General features: G+C 44.9%; 1 protein-coding gene across 1 annotated transcript in view; it reads left to right on the forward strand.

The window, feature by feature from the left end:
• LOC147108294 (semaphorin-6B-like) overlaps positions 1–18825 on the forward strand; it is a 789919-nt gene that overhangs the window by 549936 nt on the left and 221158 nt on the right. The window contains exon 6 of the mRNA XM_086004876.1: positions 7679–7741. Within this exon, the coding sequence (XP_085861002.1) occupies positions 7679–7741 (63 nt within the window). The remainder of the gene's footprint in view (positions 1–7678; positions 7742–18825) is intronic.

Genomic DNA, 18825 nt, shown 5'->3' on the forward strand with positions numbered 1-18825 from the left:
ATGGCATTTCAAGTGCTCATCCAAATGCTTCTTGAATGTTGTGAGGGTTCCTGCCTCTACCACCCTTTCAGGCAGTGAGTTCCAGATTCCAACCACCCTCTGGGTGAAAAAGTTCCTCCTCAAATCCCCTCTAAATCTCCTGCCCCTTACCCTGAATCTATGCCCCCTTGTTATTGACCCCCTACTAAGGGGAAAAGTTCCTCTTTCTCTACCCTATCTATGCCCCTCATCATTTTGTACACCTCAATCAGGTCCCCCCTCAGCCTTCTTTGCTCCAAGGAAAACAACCCCAGCCTGTTTAGTCTTTCTTCATAGCTGAGGCGCTCCATCCCAGGAAACATCCTGGTGAATCTTCTCTGCACCCTCTCCAACGCAATCACATCCTTCCTATAGTGAGGCGACCAGAACTGCACACAGTACTCCAGCTGTGACCTCACCAGCGTTTTGTACAGCTCCATCATAACCTCCCTGCTCTTATATTCTATGCCTCGGCTAATGAAGGCAAGTATCCCATATGCCTTTTTAACCACCTTATCTACCTGTTCCGCTGCCTTCAGAGATCTATGTACATGTACACCAAGGTCCCTCTGACCCTCTGTACTTCCTAGGGTCCTACCACTCATTGTGTATTCCCTTGCCTTATTTGTCTGTCCAAAATGCATCACCTCGCACTTTTCAGGGTTAAATTCCATTTGCCACTTTTCTGCCCATCTGACCAACCCGTTTATAACGTCCTGTAGCCTGAGGCTTTCCTCCTCGCAATTTACCACCCCACCAATTTTCGTGTCATCTGCGAACTTACTGATCATACCTTTTACATTCTCATCCAAATCATTTATGTAGATCACAAACAACAAGGGACCCAGCACCGATCCCTGAGGTACCCCACTGGACACAGGCTTCCAGTCACAAAAGCATCCTTCGACCATCACCCTCTGCCTCCTGCCACTCAGCCAGTTTAGGATCCAAAGCAAGTATATCTTTTCTTAAATATGGAAACCAAAACTGCACGCAGTATTCCAGGTGTGGCCTCACCAATACCCTGTATAACTGCAGCAAGACTTCCCTGTTTTTATACTCCATCCCCCTCGCAATAAAAGCCTTTCCTGATCACCTGCTGCACCTGCATACTAACTTTTTGTGTTTCATGCACCAGGACCCCCAGATCCCTTTGTACTGTAGCAATTTGCAGTTTCTTTCCATTTAGATAATAACTTGCTCTTTGATTTTTTCTGCCAAAGTGCATAACCTCACACTTTCCAACATTATATTGCATCTGCCAAACCTCTGCCCACTCACTTAGCCTGTCTATGTCCTTTTGCAGGTTTTTTATGTCCTCCTCACTCACTGCTTTCCCTCCCATCTTTGTATCATCGGCAAACTTGGATATGTTGCACTCGGTCCCTTCCTCCAAATCGTTAATATAGATTGTAAAGAGTTGGGGTCCCAGCACTGACCCCTGCGGAAAACCACTAGTTACTGATTGCCAGCCCGAGAATGAACCATTTATCCCAACTCTTTGTTTTCTGTTAGATAGCCAATCTTCCACCCATGCCAGTATATTACCCCCAATCCCGTGATTTCTTATCTTGATCAGTAATCTTTTGTGTGGAACCTTGTCAAATGCCTTTTGGAAGTCCAAATACACTACATCCACTGGTTCCCCTTTATCCACCCTGTATGTTACATCCTCAAAGAATTCGAGCAAATTTGTCAAACATGACTTCCCCTTCATAAAACCATGCTGACTCTGTCCTATTAAATTATGTTTATCCAAATGCTCTGTTACTGTTTCCTTATTAATGGACTCCAACATTTTGCCAACCACAGATGTTAGGCTAACTGGTCTATAGTTTCCAGCTTTTTGTCTACTTCCCTTCTTAAATAAGGGTGTTACATTAGCAGTTTTCCAATCTGCCGGGACCTTTCCTGAGTCCAGGGAGTTCTGGAAAATAATCACCAATGCATCCACAATTCCTACCGCCACTTCTCTCAAGACCCTAGGATGTAGGCCATCAGGTCCGGGGGATTTATCCGCCTTAAGTCCCATTATTTTACTGAGTACCATCCCCCCCCCATTGCCCCCTGTTTGTCCAGTGTTGGGATATTTTTAGTGTCCTCTACTGTAAAGACTGATACAAAATATTTGTTCAGCGTCTTTGCCATCTCCATGTTCCCCATCACTAGTTTCCCGGTCCCATCCTCTAAGGGACCAACATTCACTTTAGCCACCCTTTTTCTTTTTATATAGCTGTAGAAACTCTTGCTATCTGTTTTTATATTTTTTGCTAGTTTACTTTCATAATCTATCTTCCCTTTCTTAATTAATCTTTTAGTTATTGTTTGCTGGCTTTTAAATGCTTCCCAATCTTCTATCCTCCCACTAGATTTGGCTACTTTATATGCCCTTGTTTTCAGTCGGATACTATCCTTTATTACTTTACTAAGCCACGGGTGGCTGTCTTTTCTTTTATTCCCCTTTTTCCTCAGTGGAATATATTTATCTTGAAAGATGTGAAATATCTCCTTGAATGTAGACCACTGCTCTTGTACCGTCTTACACTTTAATCTGTTTTCCCAGTCCACTTTAGTCAATTCTACTCTCATACCTTCATAGTCTCCTTTATTTAAGCTCAGTACGCTGGTTTGAGATCCAACTCTCTCATCCTCCAACTTAATTTGGAATTCAACCATATTATGGTCACTCATTCCAAGGGGATCCTTTACTAGGACATTTTTTATTAATCCTGTCTCATTACACAGGACCAGATCTAAGATTGCCTGCTCCCTGGTTGGTTCAGTTACATACTGCTCAAGGAACCCATCCCTAATACACTCTATGAACTCTTCCTCAAGGCTGCCATGCCCAATTTGATTAGTCCAGTCAATATGAAAGTTAAAATCCCCCATGATTATAGCTGTTCCCTTATTACAAGCCCCAACTATTTCCTGATTTATACTCCGACAACAGAGTTGCAACTGTTAGGAGGCCTATAGACTACGCCCACTAGTGACTTTTTCCCCTTATTATTCCTTATCTCCACCCAAACTGTTTCACTATCCTGATCCTTTGACCCAATATCATTTCTGACTATTGCAGTGATTCCATCCTTGATTAACATAGCAACCCCACCTCCCATTCCTTCCTGTCTGTCCTTCCTAATTGTCAAATACCCTTGTATGTTTAGTTCCCAGTCATGATTATCTTACAGCCATGTTCCCGTAATGGCCACCAGATCATACCCATGTGTAGTTATTTGTACCGTCAACTCGTCAATTTTGTTATGAATGCTGCGTGCATTCAGATAAAGAACTTTCAAATATGTTTTCTGACAATTTATTCCTGCTTTTACCCCTTTTACTACTTTACCTTTATCATTATGCATTCTGTCCCTTCCTGACACGCTCTGGTTTTTAATTCCCCCACTGCTACCTTGCTCTATTGCCTTCTCCGCTGTCATTTTTATTTTTCGCTCACTTAAAACCTCCCCCCCACTAATTAGTTTAAAGCCCTCTCTACAGCCCTAGTTATTCGATTCACCAGGATTCTAGTCCCAGCACTGGCCAAGTGAAGTCTGTCCCAACGGAACAGCTCTCTCCTGTCCCAGAACTGATGCCAGTGTCCCAGGAAGCAAAACCCATTTCTCCCACACCAGTCTTTGAGCCACGCATTTAACTCTCTAATTTTATTTACCCTAGCCAAATTTGCACGTGGCTCAGGTAGTAATCCAGAGATTATTACCCTTGTGGTTCTGCTTTTTAATTTGGCCCCTAGCTGCTCAAACTCCCTCAGCAGAACCTCCTTCCTTGTCTTATCTATGTCGTTGGTACCAACATGGACCACAACAACTGGATCCTCCCCCTCCCACTCCAAGTTTCTCTCCAGCCCAGAGGAGATGTCCTTAACCCTGGCACCGGGCAGGCAACACAGCCTTCGGGACTCTCGCCCTCGGCTGCAAAGAACTCTATCTATCCCCCTAACGATACTATCCCCTACCACTACAACATTTCTTTTATCTCCCCCCACTTGAATGGCCCCCCGCTCCACGGTGCTGTGGCCGGGTTGCTCATCCTCCCCGCAGTCCCCGTTCCCATCCTCACAGGGAGTAAGAGCCTCAAACCTGTTGGACAAGAGCAAGGGCTGCGGCTCCTCCAACACTATCTCCTGGATCCCCGTACCTGCCTCACTTCTAGTCACACCATCCTGGCCACGGACTACATCTGAATTAATTAATCTAATTGGTGTGACTACCTCCTGATACACAGAGTCCAGGTAACTCTCCCCCTCCCTGATGTGTCTCAGTGTTTGAAGCTCGGACTCCAGCTCTTCAACACGGAGCCGGAATTCTTCGAGCAGCCAACACTTACTGCAAATGTGATCACCGTGAGCATCAATGGTGTCCACCAGCTCCCCCATATTGCAGCAGCAACACATCACCTGATCACCCATTCTATGTAATTAATTAAATTTATTAATATTATTCTTAAGTACCCTCTGCCCCGATTCTAGATGATGAATATCGCACCTTAGAAACTATAAACCACAGAGTTTAAGCTTAAAAAAGAGAGAAATACTCACCAACCAATCACTTACCCACTTTCTGGTGATGTCACACTTGGATTACTTTTTACCTCTCTCCTTCCCTCTGAGTTCCAAGATTGGAGATTGGTAGGACTTACCTGGGTCTTGGGAGCCTTTATACAGCCGCTCAGCCCGCGATTCCCGCCGATTCTCGCACTGAGGCCTTACCTGGGTCTCTGGAGCCTTTATACAGCCGCTCAGCCCGCGATTCCTGCCGATTCTCGCACTGAGGCCTTACCTGGGTCTCGGGAGCCTTTATACAGCCGCTCAGCCCGCAATTCCTGCCGATTCTCGCACTGAGGCCTTACCTGGGTCTCGGGAGCCTTTATACAGTCGCTCAGCCCGCGATTCCCGCCGATTCTCGCACTAAGGCCTTACCTGGGTCTCGGGAGCCTTTATACAGCCGCTCAGCCCGCAATTCCTGCCGATTCTCGCACTGAGGCCTTACCTGGGTCTTGGGAGCCTTTATACAGCCGCTCAGCCCGCGATTCCCGCCGATTCTCGCACTGAGGCCTTACCTGGGTCTCGGGAGCCTTTATACAGTGTCCATGTTGGGTGAAGACGGGATTCAGCTTGGCTGTGATGCCTCCTGTTTTCAAATGGCCTGTTGACACTGTCTAGCTTTATACACGAAGAATAGCCACTTGGATGAGACACTGGAGTGTGACTAGCACCTCGACTATTGATCTATACACCATCAAGACATTATCTACAGCAGAGGTTAGAAACTTAGCAGAAAGAAAGAGAGGAGAAAAGATGGTGTTGTACCAGTGCCCATTACTTGACCTCTGTGTCCTCTATGTTTAAGAAGTCCTCCTTCACTCAATGCCACAGATTGGAACAAAATGTTTCCTGGATTATTAAGTGACATTTTTGGTTGATTGGTTTCTTTTTTTATTTTGTGCTTTATTAATGGCTGAACCTGTGTGACACCTGGAGAAAGAATGACATTTGACTATGGTCCTGGTCTCCTATTATACTAGGAGCCACAGCACATGATAACTGAATTTATGGCATTAATAACCGGGTTGCTTGCTCCCAACAAAATGCACTCGATCTAAATCTTTTTAATCTAATCTAAAGTTCATGAGTTAACTCTTTCACCAGTAAAATGGCTAATGCTATGTCAGTTAACACCCTTTGAAAAAGAGTTGAAGAGTATTTGATCAGAAATGGGATTGAAGTTTATAGGGATGAGTGCTGATATTGAATGTCATGTGGAACATAAGGTTTCCCACTCTGTTGAGATCATGGAAATGCCATGATAAAGACGTTACTGGTTTAAGAAGTACAATGTAGGATGGAAAGTTACTCTGAAGATTTGCTTTATTTACTTCTGGAGAAGCGGTCAGAAAGTTTGCAGAATCTGTCCCTTTGGGAATTAAATGTGTTGTTTACAATCTCTGATAGAGCAGCTTGTGCCTGACATAGGAACTCTTGATTCTGACACTAGGAGAGTGATTTTGCCAATGGGAGCTTTTGGAGGTGGGACTCCCACTTATCGGGTTTCAGTCCCGCCTCCAACAACTTCTGGCCAACCCACGCTATTTTCCCTTGATTGACCTTGTTAAGCCCACCCAGCAGGCTTAGCAGGCCAATTAAGGGAAAGCCGGTTACAGAGAACGTCAACGTATGACGTTTCATCTGTCAAAAATTTTGACCGATGAATTGTCATCATTTGACAGCTCTGTGAAGCTGTCAAACAGTGACATTCTCTGTAGTTTGATGAGGTCTTGAATTCAAGACCTCATCAAACATCTTTCTTTTGCAGAAATGAGATGGTTATTGCATTGGAGAATGCAATGGCCATCTGTCATCTCCAATGCGGAGGTCCGAGACTCTCCGTATACACACCGACTGAAGCCTGCAGGAAGAAACAAAGGTAAGTACACTTTTTCTAACACTTTACACTTACCTCAGATACTCACCTCTCCACACTTGCACCCATCACTTACCTTTACAGCACACTTTTGCACCCCCCCGACCCCCTCAGACCCACTACTTGCCTCGCTGACCTGGCGGGTTTCGGAGCCTTCGGGAAGACCGCACTTGTGAGGGCACAAAGGGGATAATCATATTTTCTGCCTGTTAACTACCTGTTAACAGGCAGTTAATAGGCTATAATCCCTTCCCGCCACCAAGGAGATGGGACTCGGCGCGGGACGACTACCCGACTCCTGGGAAGATGGCATGGAGGCGGGTTGGGGGCGGGTTGAGCACCCGCCCACAAATTCTGCCATTTTCCCGGCAGTTCCGCCTCCCCAGGGCTGGCAAGATCATGCCCTAGGTGCCCAAGAGTAGAAAACTATTCTGATCCACAGGGACCGTTTGTTGAGTACAAAATATTAACTAAAAAGAGAAGATAAAATAATCAAATACATATATAAATTATTTCCATGCATGGCTCTTGTTAACGATGTAGTTTGATGGTTTCTTCTCCCTGGTTGCCCACTGTTCTTAAGACATCAAGTGCAGATGAAGCAGTACGTTTTCAGAGAGCTTTGCTACCTTGATTATACTTGACCCGGGAGATCTTGGTTCTGGAAAGTGTTTCCTTCCCCAGCGCTAATATCCATTACCTTGCCAAGCACAACAATTCACAAAAATATCATATTAAACAAAAAAAAGCCATTTGGCGCATCAAGTCTATGTGTTGCATCGAAGGTTTACAAACTGCTCTAACTCTATGCATGCCATCTGCCCAACCCAACTGCTCAACCCATCTACCCAACTCAGTTTACCCAATCCATGTAGCCACCCCATCTACCCAACTTGTTCACCCATCTTACCTATCCATGAGAAAAGGAAGGTTCTGCAAGCTTCGCCAGATACTTTGAAATACGCATTGGTTCAACAAAACCTTGATAACTAACATTTTTCAGTTTGCCATATATTTTTCCCCTTAAGATCTATCTAACCTATATTTCATCGTGAATTCTTTGTAACTGACTACTCTAATTTGCCAGCGCACGTTGTGGAAAATTGGCCTCTTTGCAGCAAAGAAGAGCAAAAGTGACCATACTTTTTTATACTCATTTAAAGAAACTCTCTTCCATTTGATCTGTTTTTTTAACCTATGGCTTTCTTTTTCCACAGAAACTGACATGGCGATCGAATCAACATGACATTGATATCTGCAGAATGAAAGGCAAAAACGAGGTACGTCTGAAAACAAATTGGCATTATTTTCAGTTCAGCAACTGTGTCACTCTCCGCCTGAGGGGCAGTATCTTCCATTTTTATTATCTCTGAATTATATTGTCAAACATGATTTATTAGCTGTCCGTGTAATTGGTTTTGCAATTAATTATTTCTAGTTCACTGATCAAAACAGAGGCATCTCAAAATTCAGGGAAATTCAATCTTCTAATTCTATTACACATACTTCCATGTCCAAATGACCTCACACTGGGCAGCAGCTAAAGAGTGAGCCTGCATATCAATTTGATGCTTTCTGTTCCACGCAAAGAGCTGAGTTCAAATAAAATGTAAACCTATGTCCGGGGCCAATGGGATGCTGATCTGGGACCGATTGTCACATGTACAACAGCTCTTAACTCTTATTACAGCTCCCCCCTCTACTGACTCCAAGACTGGATAGGTTGGAGGGCTTATAAACAGAAAGTTCTGGCACGCTGGGTAAATGGCCAGTCTTGCTGGCAATCATGAAGAATCCCAACAAACAAAATATGGCAAATGCTAGAAATCCAAAATAAAAATGGAAAATGCTCAGCAGAAGAAGCAGCATCCGTGGAGAGAGGAAGGTAGAGTTAGCGTTTCCGGTTTCATGACCTTTCATCAGAACCTGAAGCTGTTACAGAGAAACAGCTTATAAGGAGAAGCATGTTTCAAATCCCAGTGTTTATCCCCCCCCCTCCAAAACGTGTTGTGTACCTGAAAGAGAAGTTCAGTGTGCCTGTAATTGAATGAAGATAACTGTAGGATTGAAATGCTCGCGTGCTTGTGTCTGAAGCTGCAAAGTTGCCATGCTTGAGGATTAAGGTGGGCACCAGACGTAGCTGAATATATACGAGGCATCATACGGCCCCAAAAATCAGGTGGAAACCGAGTCACAAAGATGAAAATATTGGCTTTGCTGTGTTGTTTATATTTATTTTAAAAATAGATAGCCCATTAAAAAAACAATCTGGTTAAAAAAGGGACGGTGACGAAGCAGCCTTGGCTTAACCACAAGCCTGCCCAAGATCTGTGGAGATTATTGACATCTCGTGAACTAAAAATCATTAAAAATGTCTCCTTGCAGGAGCTTCCTGTGCTGTTGCTGCCACCTCCCATACTCCTGAGCAGGATACAAGCTAAAGTTTTGTATGATAGTGTGAGGTGATGTATTTTGAGAGGAAAAACAAGGGGCGCGATCTTGCCAGGCATGGGGAGGTGGGTTTGGAGGTGGGACTGCTGGAAAAATGGCAGATTCTGGGGGCGGGTGCCCATCCCGTCCCCAACCCGCCTCCGTGCCATCTTCCCAGGAGGCGGGTAGCCGACCTGCACCAGGTCCCATCTCCTGGAGGCGGGAAGGGGATTACAGCACTTAACTGCCTGTTAACAGGTAGTTAACAGGCAGACAAGCGGTTTATCCCCATTTTGCCCACACAAGTGCGGGCTTCCCGAAGGCTGCGAACCCCACCAGGGTCACCGAGGCGTGCAGTGGGTCTGCGGGGGTCGGAGGGGTGCAAAAGTGCGCTGTGAACATATGTGATGGGTGCAAGTGTGGAGAGGTGAGTATGTGAGGTAAGTGCAAAGTGTTAGACAAAATTTACTTACCTTTGTTTCTTCCTGCAGGCTTCAATCGGTGGGGGTGTGGAGAGTCTCGCACCTCCGCGGCAGAGATGACAGATGGCTGCTGCATTCTCCAATGCAACAACCATCTAATTTCTGCAAAAGAAAGAGGTTTGATGAGGTCTTGAATTCAAGAACTCATCAAACTACAGAGAATGTCAGTGTTTGGCAGCTTCACAGAGCTGTCAAACGGTGACAATTCGTGTGTCAAAAATTTTTGACAGATAAAACATCATACGTTGACGTTCTCTGTAATCAGCTTCCCCTTAATTGGTCGGTTAAGCCCACTGGGCGGGCTTAACAAGGTCAATCAAAGGAAAATAGCAAGGGTTGGCCAAAAGTTGATGGACGTGGGACTGAAACCCGACACGTGGAAGTCACGCCTCCAAAAGCTCCGCATTGGCAAAATTCAGCCCATGGAATGGGAGTATAAGTTCAACAGAAAGATGCATAAGTTAGTTCTAAACTCCATTATATGCCATGTTGTGATTTAACTAATCACAAGGTAACTATGGAAATAACCATGGTTTGGGTTGGCTAATTCTCCCACTTGAAGTTAGGAGTAAAAAGGGAAGTCTGTTGGAACTTGATCTAAGGAGTAATAGACTGATAGGACACATTGCCAGGGAAGGCTATTGAATCAAACAGAGTGAGCTGGTCCTAAAGACAAGGAGATCAGTTCCTGGAATGAGAAGAGATTGAGGGAGATGGTGAATGAGTGAGGTTACGATCAATCAAAAGGTTTATATTTGTTATGTCTAGCGTTTGGTTTTTTATGTTCCTGAAAATAATGTTCTTGTGTGTGGCAGTAGAGGCTCACAATTCCTCACTATACCACCCAAAATCAGATGAAAGTTAAGGAAAATCGGGCAAGGAGGTCTACCATCGCATCAATGCCGTGACCTAGATTTTCTTCCCCCACCCACCACCCATCCCCAGCAGTCGAGACCATCAGCCACGCTTTACAGCCTGGCTTCTTGAAAATGACAGTGGGGAAACAGTTCCTCGGAGCTCCTCCAATTCCCCTGCCCTTCCACTGCAGTCCAGGGACTAAAACAAAATCAAACCTGCGATCTTCAGGGCTGTTCATCCCCCCCCTTTATGTGGCCTTTTCTCTTCAGGTGCTCTGGCAGCGGAGGGCAAAATCCAGCCCTAATAGTCATGACCAAAAATGGAGTGAAACAAAACTAGAAATAATCTACGAATGGCTTCTTATTGTGGGAAAATGAAACAGCCCTAATGCTGTTCAAAATTGAGTTTTTGTCTGTTCTCAACAAGTGAGTGAGTAGTTTCTCAGCATGCAATTAATTGTACAAAGCTTGGTGAGTCTGACAATGGATCATGGGCTCAGTTGCACAGACTGTGATGGAATACCTCTGCAGGAAATTACTTTAAAGATTTTAAATAAAACATTTCCGACAGTTAGAAATACTGCCGGAAAATTAAGACATTATCTGTCTCAAATTTCTTTGAGTGCTATTTTAAGAACATGTCCATTCATTACGACAGACTCCAACTGACCATTCTCCATGTGAGAGCCTTAACAATGAGCGTCGGCTGATTATTTGACCATGATGGCATCACAGCTGTGCCTTTTCTTGTCCAATATCCACACTCCCAGCAAGGACATTGGATAAGGAACAGCAATAGGAACTGGAAGCTTGGCTGTTTATTTTCTCTCATCCTATCCCAGGGAGACTGAAGCTCACTCCTGGGCTCCGACTGCTGCCCTGATTGAGATCGGCTGACCCAGTGAAGAAAGAGGATTGATCCTTGCGTGTTTGGGTTTGGATGGTTCAGTGCCACACTGGGTGCTTTACTCCCTATTCCTCACGGGGAAACCTTATAACGCTAAGCTTTAACAGTCCAGTAAACAATGAACCATAATAATACTTGTATTTATATAGCACATTTCACGTTGAAATGTCTTGATGAGGTATTACATAATTAATTGTTATGTAGTCAGACAAAGCAATCAATTTTCACCAGCAATGTCCCACAAGCAGCAAAGGAATGAATAACCAATTAATCTGTTTTGTGATGATAAGAGGAAGAAATATTGACCAGGCCCTGCTCATCCTCTAATAATAAATCTTTTATATCCACTTAGAATGACCATAGCAATGGGCAGATGTCACGTGTAAAGGACAGCACCTCTCACTAATATAGCACTGTCCCCATACAACATTGGAGTCTCAGCCTAGCTTTGTGAACTCAAGGCCCAGAGGGGGACGGGATCCATTAACTTCTAGCCAGAGGCATGAATGCGACGAAATGAACCTAACTGATACGCTGAATAAACACTGAAGACATTTTTAACATAATAACATTTTTTTTTAATGGATTAATGACAGGCCATTTAACCCTTAAAGTCTGCTTCTTCCATGGACCAGGTAGAATCAAGACAATAATGGACTCTATCCACCCATTTAATCTCTAGGAAAGATCAGTATAATACTGCCTAATCTCCCCCAAATTAATCAAGCAACAATTAACAATATGAAGCCATTTCTACGTTTCCAGCCTTGGTCAGCTGTCTCCACAGATATCAAGACCATCCACGCTCAAAGCATCCTCTCCCACCACAACCCCAGCAGCACAGGACTTCCTCAGTTCCCTTGGAATATTTGGTCATCTCCATCTATATTTATCCCTATAACACCAGTTCACTTTCTAACCATATATGTATACAACTCATTTTCTGTTTTTGTGTCAGATTTCCAGCATCCACAGCGTTTTGATTTTGCTTATATCTACATCGTCTACGTCTTTCAGCATTTTAAAGGCTTGTATTGTGCCTCCTCTCAATCTTTTGTTCCTCAGTGAATGAAACTTGCACGCATCTGCTCATAACTTGGAGGCCCAAATATGTGTGTGTGACAGAAGGTAATCATATGAGGACTTGCTGAGAATGGTTGTATGATACTCTTATTTGACTGCTGAGCTACCCCAGACTAGACTGAGCATTGTATAGTTAGCAGATTGGAAGGGTTCTGCCCTGGGAGTGTATGCTAGGCTGAAGTAGCAGAGCCTGGCCTCCAATCGTCTTGGATCCCCTTGCCATTGGACCAAGACCTTGCTCTGTCGAGCCCGTGTGGTAGCTGGTGTGCAACGGCCACCCCACATTAAAAGAACTCTCGCACAGGCATCATCCACCCTTTAAAATGAAGTTCGGGACCTGGAACGTCAGTGTTATAAATCTCAGCATTCATCAAGAAACTACTCGTGAAATAACACTGGACGACCAGCTGGTGGCGCCGTCCAAGGAGTATAAATACTCGGGCATCGGCCCCAGCTTTACAGGGACATTTTGTAAGACAAGGAACTAGTGAAGTACAACTAGACCTCCATGTTCTGAAACAAGTTGATTAAAGCCTTGCTTTATGCTCAAACCAAGTGCGTAGTGAGTTTTATTACGTCAATTTAATCAACTTGATATCGACTCCACGCTTTGGGTGATTCGGAAACAGCTAGCTATGACTCAAACCATAGAAGGGAACTCAGACAAGTAATCGATCCATCATGGAGAACCTACTCAGACCCGCCCGTCTCGATCTGGACCCGAATTCAATTACAGCCACTAAGGTATGGAAACACTGGTATCGTACCTTTAGCAACTTCCTTGAGGAGTGTGGTGAGAATGTTCCTAACAAGTTACGAATGCTTGCTAATTATGTATCCCCTCATGTGTTTGATTATATCGAAGACTGTGTAGACTATGACACCGCTATCCAAATACTACAGCAGCTATATGTCAAGTCCCCAAATGAAATTTTTGCTCAGCATCTACTGGCCACAACTCGACAACAACCCAGGGAATCACTTGACAAATCCCTTCAGAAACTTCGCAGGCTCAGCAAGGATTGTAATCTTAAAGCTGTTACAGCTGAGCAGTACCAGGAGGAGTTAATTCGTGATTCCTTTATTAATGGGATTGCGTCACCCTTCATACGTCAGCGTCTGTTGGAGAATAAAACCCTCAAGTTACAGGCTGCCTATGACCAGGCATGTTCTCTGGACTTAGCAAAGAGGAATGCAGACACCTATCTTTCACCACGTGCACGGGCTGCTGCTATCACTTTCAGTGACTCTTTCGATAGGCCTCGGGCGGAAGCCCTCACGGATGACGACTCCAACCCGGCTGATGACAACCCTACCCTAGAAACCTACACTGATGATGACCCCGCCCTAGCGGCATCTTGGCAATCTGGAAGGAAGTGTTTCTTCTGTGGAGGTGCGTTCCATTATAGGAAATTTTGTCCGGCTCGTAACGCGACCTGCAATCATTGCAGCAAGAAAGGTCACTTTTCTAAGGTATGCCAGTCAAGAGCCGCTGTTAGTAAGAAAGGCCACTTTTCTAAAGTATACTGATCGAGAGCTCCTGTTAGTTTTGCAGCTACTAAAACTGCTCCTCCCCCAAGAGCCACTACTAAGGTTACAGCTGCAATCTATAAAACTGCTCCTCCCCCAAGAACCTCTACTAAGGTTACAGCTGTCAAGGGTAAAACTGCCCCTCCTCCCATCACAGCTGTTTTTCCCCAAAGTCTGTCCTATGCAGCCATGAAGGTTTTGGTAATTGGACACATTTTGAGTGCACTAATCGACTCATGCAGCTCTGACAGCTTCATTAGTGAGCAGGCTGTCAGTAAGCTAAAACTGCGTATTTACCCCTCGGACAGGGAAATTGCAATGGCTCTGACGACACTGACCACCAATTCTTCCGGCTTTTGTCTTGTCGACCTTATTCTGAATGGCCGCACTTATTTCTCCACCCGGCTTGGGGTGCTCGAGAACCCATGTAGTGATGTGCTCCTGGGACAGGATTTCCAGAAACAACACAAAAGACTCACTTTCGAGTTTGGAGGGTGAAAGGTGGAGCTTACTATTTCCAAATTACCGTTTTGTGTGCTTTCGGCGGCTTCGCTCGACGAGCCCTCCTTGTTTGCCAATCTTTCCCCCTGATGTAAGCCCATAGTCACTAAATCACGACGTTTCAGCCAAGATGATCGATCCTTTATCAAGACAGAAATCTCTCGCCTTCTAGCTGACGGTATCATTGAGCCATGTTCATCTTCCTGGCGGGCTCAAGTCGTCGTTGTTAAAAATCCTCTGAAGCAACACAAGAAACATCTTTGCATCGATTATTCGCAAGCTATTAACCAGTATACCGACCTGGATGCCTACCCACTACCACGCATCGATGACATGGTCAATAATCTTGCAAACTACAAGGTATTTTCAACTTTTGATTTAAAGAGCGCATATCATCAAGTGCCATTAAAGGACTCTGACAAGAAGTATATGGCCTTTGAGGCCAATGGTCGGCTTTACCAGTTTTGTCGCCTTCCATTTGGGGTCACCAATGGGGTGGCCGTCTTTCAACTCTGGAGGATGGAATTGGCCGCCTTTGGATACTCCATACATTATCGACCCGGCAAAGAGAATGTGGCCCCGGATACCCTCACATGGGCATTCTGCTCTTCTATGTCAACTTTGACTCTGGCGGATCTTCATACTGACTTATGCCATCCTGGCATTACCCGTATGTTGCACTTTGTGCGATCTAAAAATCTCCGACTTTCTACAGAAGATGTGAAAAGAATGTGCTCCTCCTGTAGAATTTGTGTGGAATTAAAACCGCAATTCTTCCGTCCATCGGATGGCTCGCTCATACACGCTATGCAGCCTATGCAGCGACTCAGCATTGACTTTAAAGGGCCATTGCCCTCCTCAACGCGGAACACCTACTTACTGACTATGGTGGACGAATATTCACGCTTTCCCTTTGCTTTCCCCTGTCCCAATATGCTTACTTCCACAGTGATTAAATGCCTTGATCAAGTCTTTTCCCTTTGCGGTACGGCCTATTTCATCCACTCTGATCAGGGTCCCTCCTTCATGTCAAGCGAACTCAAAGGTTATCTCTCCCAACGGGGAATCGCCACGAGTAAAACAACACCGTACCATCCCATCGGTAACGGACAGGTTGAGAGATACAACGCTATCATTTGGAACGCTGTTGGTCTTGCGCTGAGGTCACGCAACCTACCAGACCAGCAGTGGGAAACTATGCTCCCTGACGTGTTGCATTCCATCAGGTCTCTCCTTTCTACGTCTACCAATGTCACACCTCACGAGCGATTCTTCAGCTTCCAGCGTCGCTCCACCCATGGGACGTCTCTACCGTCATGGTTGGCAGCTCCTGGCCCCGTGCTGCTCCGAAGATTCGTCCGATCATCTAAAACCGATCCTCTCGTCGACGAGGTAGAACTCACGGACGTCAACCCCACGTACGCGCACGTGCGGTACCCTGATGGCCGGGAGTCCACCATTTCGCTCCGGGACCTGGCTCCCTGTCCAGCCGGTTCCACAGACTCAACCGATAGAGGGACCCACAGGGATGATGCCAACACTCTGCGCTCCCCCGAAGATGACGCCCTACCTGGGGCATCGAGAGATCTGCCAGCTGCCCCACTGGATCCACTCGGGGAGCCGAGCGCTCCCCGTGGGTTGGCCACCTGAGGCCAGGATACCAGTCAATCCCCGGCTATCCAACAGGATGAAGCCAGTTCTGCACCTGTGGGGACCCACACCCGGAGTCACAATCTTCCCAGCCTCCCTCGGGTCGATCAGAGCAACACGGGCCCTGTCGATCCACCGGTACGGATCGAGCGGCCCAGGGACCAAGACACGGTCCGGGGAGATGTGCCTTCTAGCCATAAACAAAAATGTAAAAGACTGCGGCTATTCGTGGTCCACCTGATCCGCTAAGAGGAAGTCGTCGGACTTCCAAATCTTTTAGGCAGGAAGTATGTTATAAATCTCCTCATTCATCAAGAAACTACTCGTGAAATAACACTGGATGGCCAGCTAGTGGCGCCGTCCATGGAGTATAAATACTTGGACGTGGGCCCAGCCCAACCAGGGACATTTTGTAAGACAAGGAACTAGTGAAGTACAACTAGACCTCCATGTTCTGAAACAAGTTGATTAAAGCCTTGCTTTATGCTCAAACGAAGTGCGTAGTGAGTTTTATTATGTAAGTCAGGATCCTCATGGACAACCCCAACAGTGACAGACCGGAATGCCGTACTGCTACAGAGGCTGTAGGTCCCGCATTGGACTCATCAGTCACCTGAGAACTCATTTTTAGTGTGGAAGCAAGTCATCCTCGGTTCAGAGGGACTGCCTAAGAAGAGAAGGGTTCAGATTTAGCAGAGTATAAAGAGGAGTTGCTGGAAATGCTTAAAGGTTGAATTGCCATTACACAATGGTTTATTTTTGTTTTCCACCCTGCTGTGTGGACCTGTTTTATTGCTTTGTTGATCTCCTAATTGAAGCCCATAATTTTGACCTTTAACCCTTTCACTGTAGTTCACCATAGTGCGTGGGTCCATTGTTTGGGCCGATGATAACGTGATTATTACAAAAACAATCACTGTCGCTAACCACATTGCTCTCCATTGTGTTACTCCCAGAATTCCTGGGTGAAACATAAATGAGAGAAATAATATTCAGCATTAGAAATTTACCAGAAATCATCTCTCAAAGTGATGCCATGATGAGATATATAAATCCTGAAAGCTATAAAATACTTTTAGAATTCTTGAATTATAGATAGCATTGAGAACACCAGAGACCTTTAGGGCTTCCATGTAACTCGTATCTCTGTGCTGTATTCCTACCCAGATAAAATGTTCTATGAGATATTATTCCTCCTGTTTGTCTGTAGTTTATTTGCTTGAAACTAGTGGTTTTATTCTTCAAAATATTGAGGACGATCCCCCATAGACTTTTGGGAGGACAGCTATGAAAAATAAATGGAAAATGTAATTGAGATATAACAGCTGAGAATTAATGTATTTGTTGCATCCGAGATGATGAAATAATATTTCTGAGCAGGTATCGGGACTTTCATTTCTGTACAAATTTACAAAATGATTGGCTCCAAACCTTCAAGATTGCTGATTGTAGCAGAGCAGTTCAATGAAAGCTATCCTTAGGAATAAGATACTGACTGGGGTGGGTTATGTACCAGCCTCTCATAGAACAGAATGATATAGCATGCATGGAAGATAGCAAACGTAACCCCACTATTCAAGAAAGGAGGGAGAGAAAAAACAGGAAACTATAGACCTGGGTGTCCTTGTACATTAATTACAGAAAGTTAACATGCAGGTACGGCAAGCAATTAGGAAAACAAATGGTCTTTATTGACCTTTATTACAAAGGGACTGGAGTATAAGAGTAAATAAGTCTTACTATAATTATATAGGGCCTTGGTGAGACCACACCTGGAGAACTGTGATCAGTTTTGTCTCCTTACCTAAGGAAGGATATACATGCCTTGGAGGGAGTGCAACGAAGGTTCACTGGACTGATTCCAGGGATGAGGGGATTGTCCTATGAGGAGAGATTGAGTAGACTAGGCCTATATTCTCTAGAGTTTAGAAAAATGAGAGGTGGTCTCATTGAAACATATAACATTTTTAAAAGGCTTGGCAGGTTGGTAGATGCAGGGAGGATGTTTCCCCTGACTGGGGAGTCCGGAATTAGGATCACGGTCTCAGAATAAAGGGTCGGCCATTTAGAACTGAGATGAGGAGAAATGTCTTCACTCAAAGGGTTGTGAATCTTTGGAATTCTCTACCCCAGAGGGATGTGGAGGCTCAGTCATTGAGTATATTCAAGACAATCGATAGATTTTTGGATACTAAGGCAATCAAGGGATATGGGGATAATGCGAGAAGATGGAGTTGAGGTAGAAGATCATTAGAGATTTTATTGAATGGCAGAGCAGGCTCGAAGGACCAAATGGCCTACTCCTGCTCCTATTTCTTATGTATCAGATCATTAACTTACTTTTTAAAAATACATTTCTTCCCATCATTCTAATATGCTGGAGTATAGTTCCAGAGTCACCTGCAGACCTCCAGAACCTCACCTAAGTTACAATTCTTCATCTGAAAGCCTAGGCAGTGTATGTGGTGGGGTATTTGACTATAGAGAGTGTCGCAGGCAAGTCTCATCCTGTTCTCACCTGACATGCTCATTCATGTATTTTCCAGCAAGTTTCACGTGATACCAATCAGGACAGTGAATCCTAGCTGTTATTTCCTCTCCTGAATCAAGGACACTGAAGCTAATCATAGCACCCAACTACTGTCCGTGCTGAGATCAGTAAACTCAACACCAATCGGAGATCAAACCTGGGACCTTCCCCACTGTACACCACTGAGTTTATCCACTGAACCACCAGGAAACTAATTACCTGAACCATTTAAAGATTTGTGGAATGGGTTCCCCAATGACTCAAGAAATTCAATTGCTGAGTAGCTGACCCATAAAGACCAAGGGAATCCCAGCAAGCATGGCCTGCTGAATATCTCTGCCCTACCTAATCTAACCCAGTCTCTGTGCCTGTTCTGACCAACAACTCCCCTCTA

This window comes from Somniosus microcephalus, chromosome 13 (assembly GCF_052327205.1).
Source record: "Somniosus microcephalus isolate GS21.2 chromosome 13, FLI_Smic_1.0, whole genome shotgun sequence".
In the NCBI taxonomy this organism is placed as follows: domain Eukaryota; kingdom Metazoa; phylum Chordata; class Chondrichthyes; order Squaliformes; family Somniosidae; genus Somniosus; species Somniosus microcephalus.